Source organism: Argiope bruennichi, chromosome 1 (assembly GCF_947563725.1).
Source record: "Argiope bruennichi chromosome 1, qqArgBrue1.1, whole genome shotgun sequence".
Taxonomy (NCBI): domain Eukaryota; kingdom Metazoa; phylum Arthropoda; class Arachnida; order Araneae; family Araneidae; genus Argiope; species Argiope bruennichi.
In genome coordinates this window covers 89,354,797-89,373,212 of record NC_079151.1, presented here as the reverse complement: position 1 = coordinate 89,373,212, position 18,416 = coordinate 89,354,797, and the positions used below count along the sequence as shown (strand labels likewise).

The window sequence follows — 18,416 nt, the reverse complement described above, 5'->3', positions numbered from 1 at the left end:
AAGAATACCTAAATATATAAAGGAAACACAGTACAAAAAAAAAAAAAAAATAAGAAAGGAAACATGGTAAAGCTTCATATTTTGAGCATGATTGCATTTAATGTAGAATGCTAACTGAGAAGTGATATCAAGGATTCCGACATAGAAGGACAAAAAGGAATCTACGACATCAAAAGCTAATTCCAAAGTGTAAGAATCCTTGCTTCCCAGTTGCAATAAATTGTTTTCTTCTTGACAAATACTTTTAACTATGTGAATATACTACTGGCATTATTAAGTGGGGTTAGTAATAAAGAAATAATTTTAAAGTTTTAAAATAAGCACAAATGTATGCTATTTTTACACTTTGAAATTTCCCAGTATTCTGAATTTGTTCTATTTCATAAATTATTCTTCGAAAATACCTCATTAAATGATTTTTACCCATATTTTGGAGAGCAATAATTCTAGAATATAAATATTCGAAACTAATAACTAAATAGGAGGCAGTACGTTGTTTCCTATTAAAATTCTTATTATATTTTAATATGCAAAGTTAACAACAAAATTGGATATCTAAGTGTATAATTATGATTAAGGCTAACTTTTCTTTTCGAATATAATTCAAAAACGAAAATTCAAGTTGCTAAAGAATAGACATGTTTCTACTTGCCTGAATGGGTTTTCTGATCCTGGGTGGTAAATTCTGCCAGTCGGGTGTCGTGGCAGCAATGTCCTCGTCTACTAGCATTTTAATATTGGTAAAGATGGCGTTACCGAATTTCTCTAGGTAGAATCGATGTTCACAGTGGTTGGAATCCAGCCCACCCTCTTTCCAATTAATGCTAAAAAAGACATTCAATAATTCCTTATTAGATACTCCTTATTAGAATAAGAGCATCTAAGCATACACCAATTGCCCATTTTCTACACTCTTTATTCTCTCTTTATTTTCTACATTCCTATTCTTTATATTTCTCATTTAAAAGAATTAATCAAGGAACCAACAATCCAGCATTAACCACTGGTCTGATTTCGCCAATTTTTATTTTATATAAGATTTTACCACCCTAAGATATGTCATCAATAGTCAATCATTTGCTCTCCTCACTAAGTTTCAAGAAAAAATTTAAAAACACAATTGAAAATTATATTATGAAAAAAAAAACAACCCACGGTAGAATCCTTTAATCCCATCTAATGTACCGATTTCGAAAATTTTTATTCCGTATGAATATTTATCAGTTCTAAATATGACATAATAATCGGGTGTCTTTTCTCCATCTAATTTCGATATATATTGTAAGATTAAATTTTGGCTGTGTCCCTGTCTTCAACATCTAAATCGATTTCTCCAAATCATTTTCGGCACTTTTGATGTAAAACATGCAAAAAATATAAATCTTTCTTTTGTTGTGATAGTACATAAGCTTATAAAAATTGAATAACATCAATAACTTATACTATTGAATGAACAAATTTAATTTTTAATTTAATAAACATAATTAAGTGGCTTGTAATTTATTTGCAAAAAGCTTAAAAAAATCACGCGCTCGTCACTTAAAAAAATAGCGGTGGAAAAAAATATTTCTCAAAAGGGTATAATTAATATGCAAATTCTTTAAAGACTCTCAACTTATACCTTTAAATAAATCTTGAAATTCGTATATGTCCTTAAGAAAATTATCGCCGCATCTTTTCTCGATGAGTGATTCAAATGGACGAAAAGGATTAGATGTTGAAGAGCCTAACTTTTATCCGGCAGTGTGAAATCAAAATTAAAATCAAATAACAACTACAACTAGAAGGAAAAATCGAAAAAAAAAATCAAGAGGGCACAGGCCATTTTGCATGGGGAGAGAGAGACAAAAAGAAAAAGATCACACAATTGGAAGTGCTACAAACAGCAGTCAGATTGCTCATTTTCACTTTCCTTCGAATTCGTAATATAGAAAAATATCCAAATATCTTTCAAAAAATTAAACAACAATAACAACAGGCTTTTAAAATGACAGTCCCTGCTATCTTAAAGGACAAGCAATCACTGAATGCATTGTTGATCAAATTCGTTTAATTGCCGAAACAGAATTTTTAAAAGAAATTTATGAGATCTTTATCAAGTTTTTCAGTCATCAGCGCTACATGAACAGCTCATCAGCAGCTTGTTGGGTTAAGGAATACATGGTTGAAAGAACAAGAATCGACGCAAGGAAGTTATGATTTCTATTCTCTACCTGTGCTCTTAACCAACTTCATAGAAAAATAGGCATATTTATGTGCATGGCTTTTAGAAATGAATTGATTGTTGCAGGACGGATTCTGATGGCGATTTCCTGGATTTCTACCGAGAGATCTACAATTTTTTCTAAAGGCTCTCCAAAATGCTAATCTAAAATCCATATATTAAGGCTATATCAGATCATTTCCTCAACTGCTATATAAATGCTTCAGCGTTGCTTTGATTAATTGAAAATGCCACATTTCCCCTTTGTCAAGAGGCATAATTCACTTACGGAATATGAGTGTAATATGCCATCACTCCATGCCTCTGCTATTATGATCTTTTATGTTGTTTAAAAAAACAACTTATCTGATCATGCAAAAACGACCTTGGCATTAATGTCTGAGTACTTAGACAGAAGTATTTGATACACCAGCAATGCTGGTCACAATTTTTGTTCAACTGAGAATAAAATGAAATAGTGTACATTTAGACAGCTACAAGCCAACGAAATTGCTGCAAATTCAATTCAATTCATTTTTTTAATTTACATAAAATTGCTTTAATAATTGTTGAACAGTGTGTATATACCAAGTAAAATATAGCACACTAAAAACATATACTAATTACCTTCAGTAACCATTTGTTCGCACACCATTATTAATAGTATTAATTTAGACCTACTAGTTGTTGACCTCCTTTGACGAAGTAATCTTATTATACCTATTGAAAGTATTATCGATTTTAAAATATATTTGTACATTAAGTATAAATCTTACTAATTGGTAATTGGATGCAAAAATATAAAAATTAATGGGTGCTATCAGATCTGTTGTAGAGGGGAAGATAGTGGAAACTTTTTCGCAATGTGTTTCAGGAAAGAGGGAATAGGAAAAAGAAAGACCATTGATCGCAATTTAAGAACCATGAGTTTTCACATGAAATAAAGATTGGATCTGTAGTTGAGGTTATAGAATTGATCTTTTAACGTTCCCATTTATTGTAAATGTACGGACAGCTTCCTATATAAGGATAAACAAGGGAGGATTCTATAAATGGTTTTTAAAAACATAACAGTTTTATTAACTATTATTATAAATATAACAAGAACTTACATTGTATGCATATCTATTCATGCTGTGTTCTCATATCAATATGTGAATTTTCACATGATAAATATTGTTCACATATCAAAAGTTTAAATCGCAAATTAATCGCTAATATCATATGTTTTGATATTATATATATTTTTAAGAAAATCCGTATGGTAAATGCACTGTGCTCGAAATTCAGCAAACTCAATAACGGAAAATGCTACCTTATATCACACATACACGGAAAAACGAAATACTAGCAGTAAAACAGAGCTGAACAATATTTCCAAGATAGCATAATAAAGTACAGAATACTCTTAGCAAGCTATACGTTCAACACTCCAGAAGGAATTCATACTGGCGCCTGTGTTTATATAGTCTCTAAAACAGGTTATAGAATTTTCGTGAAGGATCTCTAGATCTCGGCTCCTAATTCAAAAATCATAAAATTTTTATATCTTCCAAAATCTCGTTTTTGTGGCCCATTGGATACTAAGATTAAAGAGGTAATTTACTTAACATTTATTTAAATATCTCCGCGAGTTATTGCGCGGGGAGATAATATTAGATATTCATAACAATATTAAAATATTCATATTGAGCTTTACAACATTCATAGTGAATATTATCATATTTAATACAATATATAGTGTTGTGTTCTGTATAAAGTCATATGAAGTATGTTCGAAGATGAATAACAGCTTTTAATCTAATCTAGTCTAGTCATTGCTATTAAAAACCAGACACATCTGTGCATTAATTTATAAGTAAAAATAAATACTGCTACCATTATAACAAAGAAAAAGATCTAATTACTTTTATAAAATATAAACGTATAAAATAAAACACAAATTCTTTTATGTCCCAGTATGTGCCATATTTCAGTTCCCTTTATGCTTTTGTTTAATGTCTAGAATGCATTCGTTAAATTTTGAATAGAATTTTAAATCTTTTCAAAACGTACTTACGAGTTATGAAAGATAATTTTATAAACCAAAGTTACGTATTATGAGGAGGAAAATGTTACTTGGAATACTAAAAAACATGTAAAAAAATTTGCGCATTAATATATACAGACTTTGGCAGTATAAAGTATCCTTTTTCCATTTATTCATTGGAGAGAAAAAAAAAGAAAGCCCATTAAGGCTTTTTCTTATATAAAAGAATTGCATAAAGGAAATGCTTTCAAGGAAATGAATAAAAAAGTTTCTTTTTATATAATAATTTTAAACAATTTCCCCTCAGACTATGAATATAGTTACAGATTATAAAAATGTAAAGTTTTATTTCTCAAATATGATATCATCCTAGTGATGTTCTTTTGTTCTGATGCTCTTGTTAAAAACTAGTAATAGAAAACACTGATAATTTTTGAAAGCATATAGCTGCAGAGTATTTGAAAGCTAATGTCTCTTTCAAAATCTCAGAGTTACAGTTAGAAATCAGTTGCTTTTTTCTTTTTTCATATAAAAATGGCTTTTTTGACATTTATTATTTTAAATATATGCATAGTTAATATAACAGAATTAATAAGAGATTTTATTTAGCAAAAATTAAAAATATATATATACTTTAAGTTTTGTAAAGTACATTGAATAAATATCCAAATTTGCTAAAAAAAAAGTCGTATTTTGCATTTTAAAGAAATTTGATGCTGTAATAATCGAGTATTTTAGTATTTTCAAATATTCACAAAGAGTGAACGTTTCTATTTATCAAACATTATAGTAAAGATTGATTATAACTCTGTTGCTTAGGGTAGTTGTATATAACAGTACAATTTTTTTTTGTATTAACAATATAATGATGGTTCGAACGATTTTGGACATTCAGTATTTGATTATTTAACAGCGAGGAAAGCCATTTCATTTTAAAGGATTAAAGTTAATAAACTTATTTTCAAAATATTAATAATTTAAGATATATTTTGGCAATAAGTTTGCTTGCTTACTATATAATTGTTAGTATTTATTTAGATTATTATTTTTAAATATTCTCAGTTATATTGACACGTAGAACTATAGTATAGAACTCAATGACACACACAAGAGGTAGAGCTAAACCAATTTATTAACTGAACTCTGAACTGAGAACACAGGAACTGACAAATCTTCTGCTTTTATACAAGCAGAGAAAGTTCCAGAATACTCTTCTGGAGACAGTAAGAAAAGTCCAGAACACTTGTCTGGTAAATTAAAGAAATGTCCAGTATCTTCTGGAACATGAAATAAAGGAAAACATAAAATCGAGGAATTAAGTATTTACATATTTACATATACTATTAATCGCATTGTCTCTAACGGGATTCGAACCCAGGTCTCTTGATCATGAGACCAGTGCCATGACCATTTGGCCATGGAGATTCGACTGTCTTTCTTCAATGCGGCAATATTCAGAAATCTTTTTTTGGAAAATCTCTGTAATTTTCAGCATCAAAATTGCTCATGCTATAGATTAAATAACGATGCGTAAAATTAATTACTCTTTTAAACCGGAAAGTATTTCAGTTTTTTGAGATTTTCAAATATAGGGAACAAAAAAGGAAAGTTGAATCAAAAGTTAGGAAATTTTTAATCAGGCTTTCAGATAATTATACAATAGCTCCTTATTTATGCTTTTCTTCCTTGGGTCATTTTTCGCATCAAATGATAATAATTAAAACCAGTAGAGTAAATAAAAATGTGGAAAGAATGTTTTTCGAAAATTGCTGTTACAATTCTTTAAACTTTATGTTTTTAACGTTTTTAAATATATCTGAATAATGAATGTAAAGCTCTTTCTCCATTTAGGGGAAGAGTTATATTTCAGGTTTTTCAACAGATTCACTGAGGAAACAAAACATCAGAAGTGACCTTTCCAGAACTGTCTCGTATATTCTCCAATAAAATTCCTATAAATAGAGCAATTGATTTAAGCCATTGCGTTTATGAATTATTGAACTTCAACAAGTTCAATAATTCATGAACGAATTATTGCGCAAGTACAACAGAATCCTGCGCAAGTACAACAGACTGTCAACCCTTTAACAGATGTGCCAGAAAATTATAAGAAAATCTAATATTTGAAGAAAATTTGGTACAAAACGATAAATTTTAACAAGCATGCGCAAGCAACAAGTTTAGTGAAAAGCGTATTCATGCTAGTCCTCAAATGCGAAGAAACGCATTAGCAATTGCAGATGAAAATGTAGCAGACTAATCCTCCATGAATATCTCTAGAACTGGGCAAACCCTTCCCAATTTAACCCCCATACCTTCAAAAATGATTTATTCCTTTGTTGGCTTGTTGAAATTAAATACTCAGGAAAGTGTATTCACAAAACAGACACATAGTTTAGTAGTATGAAGATATGTTCAATTTGCAACACTTCTTTGTATAGAAAATATACATAAAAATGATTCTTCGTATTTGATGTCAGAATGTGGTCTTATCTTAAATCTTAAAAAAGCAATTGTTTTAATATAAATAAAGTGAATATCCAATTGTGTGGTTCAATCATCATACTAGACTTCGTATAAGCTGGGAAAATGGATTTTTTTTTAATTGAACATTTATGAATCCCCCGTGCACCACAAAGTATCACACGGGGCTCACAGAAGTAAGCATGTAACACATTACAAAAAGAAAAATAAGAAAATTTAACAGTTATGAAGGATTACATATGTCAACAATAAATTTACAGAAATTTTCAAAAGCACTTCTAGTGGAAATAAGTTGGTGAAACTCTGTAGGCCAATTTAAATTCATGTGCTTAAGAGCCAGTCTTAGGATCTGTCTTTCTTTGACAAACTTGGAACATAGAAGGAGCACATGTTCAACATTTTCCTCCCCACCAATATCACAATCGCAGGAAGATGACGGAAACAAATTAAATTTGTACAAGTAACTTTTAAAGTTACCATGACCAGTTAGAAATTGGGTTATTTTGTAATTAGTATAAAAATGATGGCATGACAGTCTCTTATTAATGGATGGAAAAAATTTCTTTGTTAAGCTCCTTGAAACAGCAATAATAATCCGGATAATGACAGAAATGACTGCTTTTTTATATGATAAGAAATTTTTACATATTCAAGAGTTTGAAAAATACATTTTTGGAATTATGCCTTTCTGACTGAGTTATAGATTTTAAATTATCGTGTTAAGCTACCGTTATTCGGGGTTTTAATGATATTTGGAAAATACATTAACTTAAAAAGATGAATTTTAGTGCCTGCTCTGTACAGAAATTTGCAGATTTCTATAAATTTTGAACGGTATCCATTCCGAATAAGTCTGTCTGGGTAGATGTCCGATTACAAGTTGACGCGATAATTACAGAATGGAGAGAGCTAAATGCATAAAATTTGGCACAGAGATTTATTATTTGAACTGTTTATGTTTAACGCATTTAGAATTAAATCTATCAAAGGGTCGACCGTCTGTTAATTTGAATTTTCAAAAGCATGCAAACACAATGATTCGAATATATGAAATTTGTTATGTTTTGTAATTAGAACTGTCATTTTGTGCCCAATTTTGGCTACAATTGGTTTTAAAAGAGGCTTTCTAAAACATATGTTGAGCATTCAGTTTTTTTTATATTATATTTCAGTGATTAATCTTCAAAAATTGCTAAAAGTCATCTAGTCTCTTTTGTAACTATAGTTCGCCAATGGCATGAGATTAATATAATGCACATGTATGTTTCGGGAAAAATACTCCTGTTATTTTGGCTTCCTACTCAATTTTGAAGAGGAATGCTGTATAGCGTTTTATAAATTTAAAGATCATGCGATTAATCGGCTAAAAGAAATTACGGCTACTCATAGTATAATTCCAAAAATCTTCTTACTTGAAAAAGTGAATATTTTTTCGGTTGACAGAGAAGATGACATCATCAACTAGGTTCTGGAGGTTTGCAGCTGATTCTTCGTCAATGGTGAAATTCTCCTGAGAAGAGACATCCACATACTGTGCTACTGTCGGATCGTTACTCACAAGACCTATAACAGTAAAATTATTTCTCATTTATAAAGGTAAAGCATCTGAGTCAGTATAAAATTTGTCAGAGAAAATGAGACCACAATAAGGATTTTGGAATGTACTTATTATTGAAAAACTGGAATGCCTTCAACAAGCGCTGATTAAGAAACTTTTAAATATAATTTCAGATTTACTGCGTTTTTATTTTTAAGTGTTCTTATCCTGTATAATATACTTCGATTTTAGGTTTAAAATGGAAATATTTCTTATCAAACTGAAAATAAAATTGAAAATAGAAAGCATTTATTCAGCGAGAAAGCATAACCCTCTGAGTTCATTGGACATGCACTTGATGATGCTCGTTTCCATCAAAATAGGGATGCGATGAAAGATCGAGGAATATATAATTACATTATATAATATTTAGTATACAATTATCAGCGGGATTAGATTGGCATTGTACCAGAAGATACTTTACAAAATTAAATAACCTAAAGGAACAATAAATATTCGAATTTCGAATTTAAATAAAATAATGTGATTCAAAATAGCAAGAGGAAGAAAAAATAAGTAAAAAACAAACTCATCTATGAGACGAAGTGTCATAGCTAAGAAATCCGAAAATACTGCCATCTTACTCATTTCCTAACACTTTTATTCAAAAGGGTTTTTAAATTATCTAAAAGTGCTATTCTCAGATTTCCAAAATGCACGGTATCATTTTGTAGAATTTAGATTTAATATTAAAAATATATTTTGTGTGTACAGCTGGTCGTGCAAAATTGAATGATTTATAGTCAGGTCCAAAAAAGAGAGCTTAGAATGCAATTACTTGTACTAGGTTAGTATTAACCAAATGTAGGATTAGAATATCCAATATTGTTCTGTTAAAAAAGGCATGCTAGTTTTTTTTCTTCTTTTCCCTTTTTTTTCGTGAAAATATTAGTGCTGATTCCCACGTCTAGGTAAAAAATATACATTGCAAATATATATATATATATATATATATATATATATATATATATATATATATATATATATATATATATATATATATATATATATATATATATATATATAAGTATATATTTACAATATACATATACAAAAAATATACATTTTGTTACATTCAAAGTTTTTTTAAGAAGAGAAATTTCCAGCTCTTATCATTAATAAATGTTTCATATTGGAAACAAAAATATATTTAAATTCACAAAAAAAACCTTTTAAAATCCTCATTTTAACTTTTTTTTCTTTCAAATAAAAACAATACATATTTTTCAAACTTTCTATAATATTCCCCTTTATATATATTCCCCTTTAATTTAAGAAGTTAGAATTCTATCTTTTAACGCCAGACTTCTTGATAAAAACATTTTAAAATTTAATTATAAAAATATACATCTTCTTTGATCAGAAAGTATAAAGACATTATGAAACTTGTTGTTTGAAAAGTTATCAAACAACAAGTTTAAAACTTCAAATTTTGGTGAACTCCCTTTAAATATATTTTAAAACTTAATAATAAAAATATACATCCACTTTGGTCAGAAAGCAGTATAAAACATCACGGAAGACTTACAGAGTTATCAAACGAGTTTAAAACTTCCAGTGCCGGAGATTTTCTAAACATTAACACGAGGCGTTGAAGTAAACTTCAAAGAGCCTGTCTTAATGAAACAGACTCCACGTAGTTAGAAACCATGACATTGCTCATTGTCTGAATTCTAAATTCATGCATCGTGGTTGCGAAAGTTAACAAATATCTAGATTAATGAGGAAACTTCGGCTCGGTTAAATTTTGCTCCCTTCCATTCGCTGTGAGAAATGTTGAGTACACATTAAACAACCCCCAGTAGAAATTTTGTAGTAAATTTCGAATAATAATCCTTCCTTGGGGCAGAAGTTGGTGAAGTGGTGAAATTCTGTCATTAATTATTTCTCATAATTACCAGAGAACCACTAAGTCATTTTTTTCGGAAATAAGAATATTTTTTAAGTATTTGCACCAATAATTAATCATATTCTCCAAGTAAGTCTATTGTAATTAAATTTAAAAGAATATCTGATGGATATACAACTGAACATTTAAATATCATATTTATGAAGTTGTAAGGATTACAAAATTATTGTCAATATTCAGAAAAAAAAAATTACTATACGCACGAATTTGAATTTTAAATGCAAAAATTCCTCGTGAAGAAAGTTTTATCTGCATTAGCTTGTTAAACTCCAGTTTTTTCCTTTAAATACAAAGATTATGTTCATACCTATTAAAAGGGAAAAAAAATGGAACAATCTTATTCTTAAAAATAATCTTTAAATCCTATTAATATGAGATTATGTATTTTCTTATTTAATGGGAGTTTAGAGTTACAACATCCGTTTCAGATTAAATACTTTTTTTGATGAGCCAGAATGAAAACAAAGAACATTAAATTGTTTCATAATTTAGTTCATTCTTTTTAAAATTTCCAGACTACTTGACTTCATATTCCTTAATTTCAGTATGACATTCTTACCATATTAAGCAAGTAAACATCTCTAAACATATAAAAAATAACGTTTTTAATAATTAAATATTTTTACTGTTATGTTAATTGTTCAGTGGGAATACGATGATAGAAACCAAGAGCTTTACATAAAGGAAAACGGCGATTTATTCCTCAAGAAAATAAGAAGATCGATTTCAAAAGCTTATACAAAGCGTATATATTGTCTAGCACTTGAGGCATCAAAAGAATAATAATTGCAGAAAGGAGAAATTCTGTTAGCTGCCAAACAATCTAATTGCAACAATATGGTGATATTAAGGATCTGGAAACGTATTTCCAAAAAATAATTTTCAAGGTAACCTTTTATGTTAATGTTGATTAGTTGAAAAAACAACTATGGATGCAAATGCTAATATTATGAAGAGAGACGTATTCCTCTAAGCAGATTACATATCTTAAAATCGGCAGCTCATGTCATTAAAGTTCCCAAATTTATACTGTCTCGAATTTTGAAAAAAGAAAAGTCCATAAAGCGAGTTTTAAATCCTATCAAAATCCATTCCTATAAAAAATAACAAGAAAACTAAACTTTTGAGCCAAAAGATCCAACTTACAAGTTTAAAATGAAGTAAGAAGAGACTATCCGAACTATTCTAGAAATTCTCCGAACACTCAAAATGGAAGTTCGGAGCAATAGTTTTAATTAACTGCTTAGTGTAATCTAGCTTTTTGATAATAATTTTTGCGTTCCATATTTATTTTTTTCGTTACTTTTATTATTGGACAGAGTGAATTCATCAGTTACTATTATTTTTTATGAGACAGAGTCAAAATATGCTAAAAAAATTCCTTACCTCAGACTTTGTGCTTTTTTGTGAAATGAATTTCTACAAGAGTGGAAGAACTTACGGAATCTAAATGACACTGGTTCGCCAAATCCAGGTGATCTTATTTCGAGTGATACAGCGATAATTTAATTGGAGTAAGATATATATCATTCTCTTCTCCGAGTACGTATATCTTTTCCAGCCTATCTCTATAGATATGCGTCCATTTATAATAATTCTGAAGTTGCGGAGGAATAACTTACGGAATCTAAATGACACTGGTTCGCCAAATCCAGGTGATCTTATTTCGAGTGATACAGCGATAATTTAATTGGAGTAAGATATATATCATTCTCTTCTCCGAGTACGTATATCTTTTCCAGCCTATCTCTATAGATATGCGTCCATTTATAATAATTCTGAAGTTGCGGAGGAATAACTTATGGAATCTAAATGACACTGGTTCGCCAAATCCAGGTGATCTTATTTCGAGTGATACAGCGATAATTTAATTGGAGTAAGATATATATCATTCTCTTCTCCGAGTACGTATATCTTTTCCAGCCTATCTCTATAGATATGCGTCCATTTATAATAATTCTGAAGTTGCGGAGGAATAACTTACGGAATCTAAATGACACTGGTTCGCCAAATCCAGGTGATCTTATTTCGAGTGATACAGCGATAATTTAATTGGAGTAAGATATATATCATTCTCTTCTCCGAGTACGTATATCTTTTCCAGCCTATCTCTATAGATATGCGTCCATTTATAATATTTCTGAAGTTGCGGAGGAATAACTTACGGAATCTAAATGACACTGGTTCGCCAAATCCAGGTGATCTTATTTCGAGTGATGCAGAGATAATTTAATTGGAGTAAGATATATATCATTCTCTTCTCCGAGTACGTATATCTTTTCCAGCCTATCTCTATAGATATGCGTCCATTTATAATAATTCTGAAGTTGCGGAGGAATAAGCTCAGCATAGCCCATTCCACAGAATGCATTCAAACCACTGGTATAAGAGGAAGACAAAGATAAATTTCTTTCAAAAATGGGTGAAAAGAGTTGTTTCTAATGGTTGAAAAGGTTTCCAAAAGCAAAAATATTCAGAACATGATTAAATTCAGGTATCATAATGGTCAACTCTTCCTTCTTCATATCTCCAACAACAATAACTTAATCTATTCTCTCCCTACCATCAAGGATGGAAAGCAGGAAGATGCATTATTCTAGAACTCTTGAAATTAAACTTTTTTGTGTTCAAGAGAAATAAGAATGTTTTTTTCCTTTCCATGAAAAAAACATTTTGTTACGACAACATGCGTGTAAATAAATATAGCTTGTAGAATAGTTTATTTTTAAATTTGTACTTTTTTCACTTTAGTTATATTTAGGCTGTTTTGTTAGAAATGTAATGCTAATATTTCATATTGAAAAAAGGCTAAGGAATAGTCATAATAATTCCATTTGCATGAGTATGGAGTAGTCTTCTGAAAAAATATCTCAACTGATTATTTCTAAACCTGAAGGTAAAGGTTTGAAATTCTGTGGCACAATATCCAATATCAAGGTCTACTGCACCAAACGAGTTTTTTTTCTAATTCAAAGTTTAATAGAAAAACAATTTCAAGTACGAAAATACAAACGAATTATTGGTAATATGATAAAAATACTGAAAGATGTAATAAAAGAAATTCAATAGTTAATTTAAATTAAAGTATAAAATCCCATGTATAAATCCCAAAAGACAAAAACTTTAACACCAGGTCCTTGCCTAACAACATATGCAAAATCATATGCAGCTGCGAATAACATATGGAAAAATATTGTATTCTACCAGAATAACTTACAGAATTGTCATATTTTGATTACTATTCCATCTTAAAAAATATCCATTTTTTTAAATACCTCGCTTTTGGCCAGAGGAAATGGCTAAACGAAATAAAGACGAGATATTAGAAGCATTTCTAATAAGAAAAGAAAGTTAAGTGAAATATCTTATGTCAAAAATACAATAAAATACAAGATGTCATCTGAAATGCAAAGTAAAAGCATGAAATTCAATAAAATATATTTAAATGTGATTCTAGACATCTCGTGACACCACTTGCGCATGATGAAAATACCTTTTGATCATAAAATGGATAAATTTTTCTTTTTTAACTTTCCTCACTATTGATCTGAGATTGAGGTGAACTTTTGATCGTATCATAAAATATATCCGGCGAGTAGTGAATTACATCACTGATTGAAAGTTCCATAGCGAAAAATATTCAAAAAAAAATGAAAATGAAATAAATCTACTATGATAGAATCGACATTTGGCCACCTTTGGTAGCCTGGAAGTAACATCGGAAGCATGCATTTAATACAAAAAAGAAAGCTTCCTTGAATTTGTGTTGCATAAATCTTCCATGAACTCAAAAAGCAAGAAATTCCATTCTTTTTTCCTTTGATAAACGGAAACTGCGATTTGGAGATGGAAAGTGGAGCCTGCACAATTATCTTTCGAGGAATACAATTTTCCGATTTGTATTGGAGGAAAAACACAGGTATTAGAATTCGTTCAAATGTAGAAGAATATGGAGAAAGAGAAAGATAGAGGAAGAGAGATTCTCTCTCTTTAGAATTTGAATATATATTGGAGTTTTGGAATTGGTTTCGGTCCTCCGAAGAATGAGAATTTTGCCGAAAATCTTAGGATGCATCGGTTTTAAATAAATAGATGGTTCCGACATTAGAAAGAGAAAAATTGTATTTGAGGAAAATTTTTTTGACATCATGCTTAAAAGGACAGGAAGGCAGGTCTTTGTGCAGAAATTGAAGTATTGAAGAAGAGGTAGAAGGAGAATTATTTGAAGTAGAAGGGGAAGATTTTTAATCATTATCTCTTTATTTATATTTCTGAAGTAGGGACCTTTTGGTTAATAACAGGCGACATTGATCTAATATTTGTATTATCTTGTGATATTTTTCAATATCTGTTCAAAATACGACGCGAAATTTTTGATAATATCAATAATTTAATACTGATATTAATTAAACAGCTGTTCCACGTTTCCATTTTTAAAAATATAAAAACCAAAGTATAGTTAGAATTAAATGCATTACATAAAAATAAATTTCGTAAATTTAGTTCTTAATTCTGTTGATGATAGTTATTTACATCTAGTTAGATGAACTTTACGTTTTTTTACAATTAAAGTTAGAAATAATCAATCATTAAATGCATGTAGTGTACTGAAATTTAAATAACAAATACATATTTTCTACTGTAAATTTAGTAAAAACACTCCTTAAAAGCACATCAAATCATTGTAATAATAAAAGTTATTTTTATTTTAATCATTTTCATTTCTCAGTTTCTGAATAAAAATTTATTATTAATAATATCATCGAGTTTTATAAGTTTTTCTCAAATTGTCTACCAGGTGGCACAATTTGTGAGCTATCAAAATAGAAACTTAAAGAAAAAGCAAATATAAAATTCCATATTTTCAAACACGGAAAAAGAGGAATTAAATAAAATTTAGTAAAAACGATTTGAATTTTTAGAAATAGAACTATTTTCTATATCATTGATCAATTATCATATAAAATGAGAATTTTGGAGAAATTCTTCTTTTGCTAATTCACAAGTATTAGTTGTCGGCAACAAATATACAAATAAAAATTATGCTTGAATATTTGCAAATGATAATTAAGATACAAAATGTTATTGAATAAGAGAAAAATCATACTTTTACACTTAATAAAGACATTAAAATTTTCTGAAAAGTAGTATGCCAGTTTACAAAACATTATCAATGATCATATTCCAAAGATAAGTTTCATATGGAACAACTTATTAATAATATTTTTCACAGAAGTAGTTACTTCTTTATTAAATGCTATACAATTTTATATTTTCAAAATTATATTTTTAATTAGATTTCAAAGTTACATTTTAATAATAATAAAAGGTTAGAAAATATAATAATTTATTATTGAAGTTTTGTGTGTACTTAAAGGATATATTTTATGATTTGGTTTATCTTTCAGAGGAGTATTTAGTAAAAGCTTTTCTAATTCAAAGACAAATTTCATCTTTACAAGAATAAAAAAAGAAAACTTTGAGCTCAAAGAGTGATAATATATTTTTATGCATACAATTTTATTATAATAATGAATAGCAATAATTATTAAAAATATTTTTTTATAAAGATATCTATTTAAAAATAATAAAAAAATAAACCGAATCTTTTTATCTTGATCATTAATAATGGAAGAAATATACTAGAGTAACATTACAACAATGAAAATATTTTTAAAAATATATTTAAAATCATCTTTAAAAGTTAATTAAAACCAGACAAAAAATTTTGAAAATTAAGTATGTATTATGGAAAAAAAAAATTGAATTATCAGGCAGTGTAAAAATCATTTTTGGGCTGCAACAATAATTTCAGAAGCTACCAAAGAAAAAAATAAAACCTAAAAATATTGCTTAATTTTTAATAAATTAAAATAAAAAAAACTGCTTCTAGGTGCAACATTCTTCATATTTCAAACTATATAAGATAATATATAAATAATTTATGAGCTAATGGTCTACTCGGTCGTACGAACATTCTTCTTCAATATTAGTAGAGATTGCTCTCTATTAAATAGACATTTTAATAATTTTAATAATAACATTTAATAATAAAACATTTAACATTAATAAAAATTAATAAACAAGACATTTTAATAATAAAAAATAAAACCTAAAAACACTGTTTAATTTTTAATAAATTAAAATAAAAAAAACTGCTTCTAGTGCACATTCTTCATATTTCAAACTATATAAGATAATATATAAATAATTTATGAGCTAATGGTCTACACGGTCGTACGAACATTCTGCTTCGATATTAGTAGAGATTGCTCTCTATTTAATAGACATTTTAATAATTTAAGACGCAGTATTTGCTCTTCATAGAATTTATGCATAATTTGTAAATTATGGAGAATGTTTAATCTACAAAATTAATTATTTATGCCATAAATATGCCTTATGAAATAATGAGATACTCTAAAATTCTGGATGAGAATTGCTTAATCTCGTTCCAAGCAATGAAGTGTCTGGCTTGCGTGTTGAATAATTTTTATTATTATTATTTATGTTATTAATTTAAAACAGCCATTAATTGTAAGAAAAAAATTCTCAGACACTTTTGAATTTCTTGAATGTCTTTTCCTTTCTTATATAAACTGAAATATAAATATGTTTCTCAAATATGCATTTTTTTAGATTAAGTTATCTTCAGGTTTATATGAACATCCAATTACCATTAAAATAAACAATTACCATAAATATGTATATCAAGTGTTTATCAATGTCGAAATATTGTTAAAAAATAGAGCAACTGATTTAGTAACTTAATGATTTTAATGACAGCTAATATTTTTCTTTTCTAAGTATTTTTGTTTGTTTGCATATATATATATATATATATATATATATATATATATATATATATATATATATATATATATATATATATATATAGTTTAAGAGATATAACGAAAACCATCTGCGCATGCGTAGTAGATGACTCCAGGTTGGGGTAGGATCTTTTATATATCCATAGGTTTATTATAGTGCTTTGCAGGCTTCATCGGGATGATAAAAGCAACAAATTGCCAATTTATTTCCTTCGCATTTTGAGACTTCAAAAGCCACAAGCCAAAACAACATCTTGTTCTCACATGATAAAAAAAAGTATAATTCATTTTATGTTTTATACAAAAAGCGACTTTTTGAAAAACCGGTTTTCGAATTCAATATTTCAAAAAAAAGGTTTTAGCCGGTTTTCGAATTTTTGTCAAAAAAAAAAAAATAGAATAGTTAAAATATTTTATTTTATTTATATAAAATAACAAAAAAAGAAATCAATCTCAAAGTCAAACTATGTATTAAAAAAATTAAGGATTACATATACATATTACTTACACAAAATAACGAAAACTCAAACAAAAATTTCAAATAATATTTATATTATTTTCACTAATTTTAATTTCTGCTAAGAAAATAGGATTTTAAAAATTTAAAAATTTCACTCAATGGTGGCTAAGTCTTATTATTATTTCGGATACAATATTGCCTGAAGTTAAAAATACTCGTTCACTAGTTACTGAGCTTGGTTTTATAGTTTTCATGGCATCAAATAACAGATCTAAGCTTTTTGTTCTTCTATTCGTTGCTTCAAATAATGAAAATTCAGCTTTCAGTGTCTTTAGATTTGTAAGTTTTTCTCCAGGGTCTTCAAGAAACTAATGAACTGATTTTTCCGTGGCTTCTTTTAAAAAAGCATTATTCTGATTAGTAGGTTCTTTGATTTGCCCTTCATCAGAATCAGTTTCTACATAAGAATTTGGAAAGTATTCTAGACAATATCTTTCCAGATAAATTAATAATTTCGGTTTTTGAAGCTAAAGAAAGTGCATTAGTTTTCTTCGCTGAATTAAAAATGTTTTGTGAATTTTGCAAATACAGCAAAAGAGTTGCTAATTCTACTTGTCTACTTTCTTAAATTCGTTCTTCTAAAGTATATAATAATTTCAAACTTATTTCAATGTTTAAATTTTTTAGTTCATTTAACAGAAACTCAAATATACCTTCACTTGTTAATAAATTGACATCACGTCGTCCTAAGCCTTCAGCTGCTTTACGAATCGATCCCAAGACTTTATGAAGTTCTAAAAGTTTAGGATATTCAGCTTAATTCCATATATAAGAAGAATCAATATCCTTCAATGCTAAAGCAACACATTATTTTTCTGCCAGAAATCTTCCAATTATGTTC

General features: G+C 28.3%; 1 protein-coding gene across 1 annotated transcript in view; it reads right to left on the bottom strand.

Annotated features, from left to right (window-relative positions):
* Nucleotides 1–18,416, bottom strand: part of LOC129965666 (protein qui-1-like) — a 149,258-nt gene that overhangs the window by 87,368 nt on the left and 43,474 nt on the right. The window contains exons 6-7 of the mRNA XM_056079766.1: nt 8,129–8,279; nt 653–824 (exon numbers count right to left, since the gene is read on the bottom strand). Coding sequence (XP_055935741.1) covers nt 653–824; nt 8,129–8,279 — 323 coding nt within the window. The remainder of the gene's footprint in view (nt 1–652; nt 825–8,128; nt 8,280–18,416) is intronic.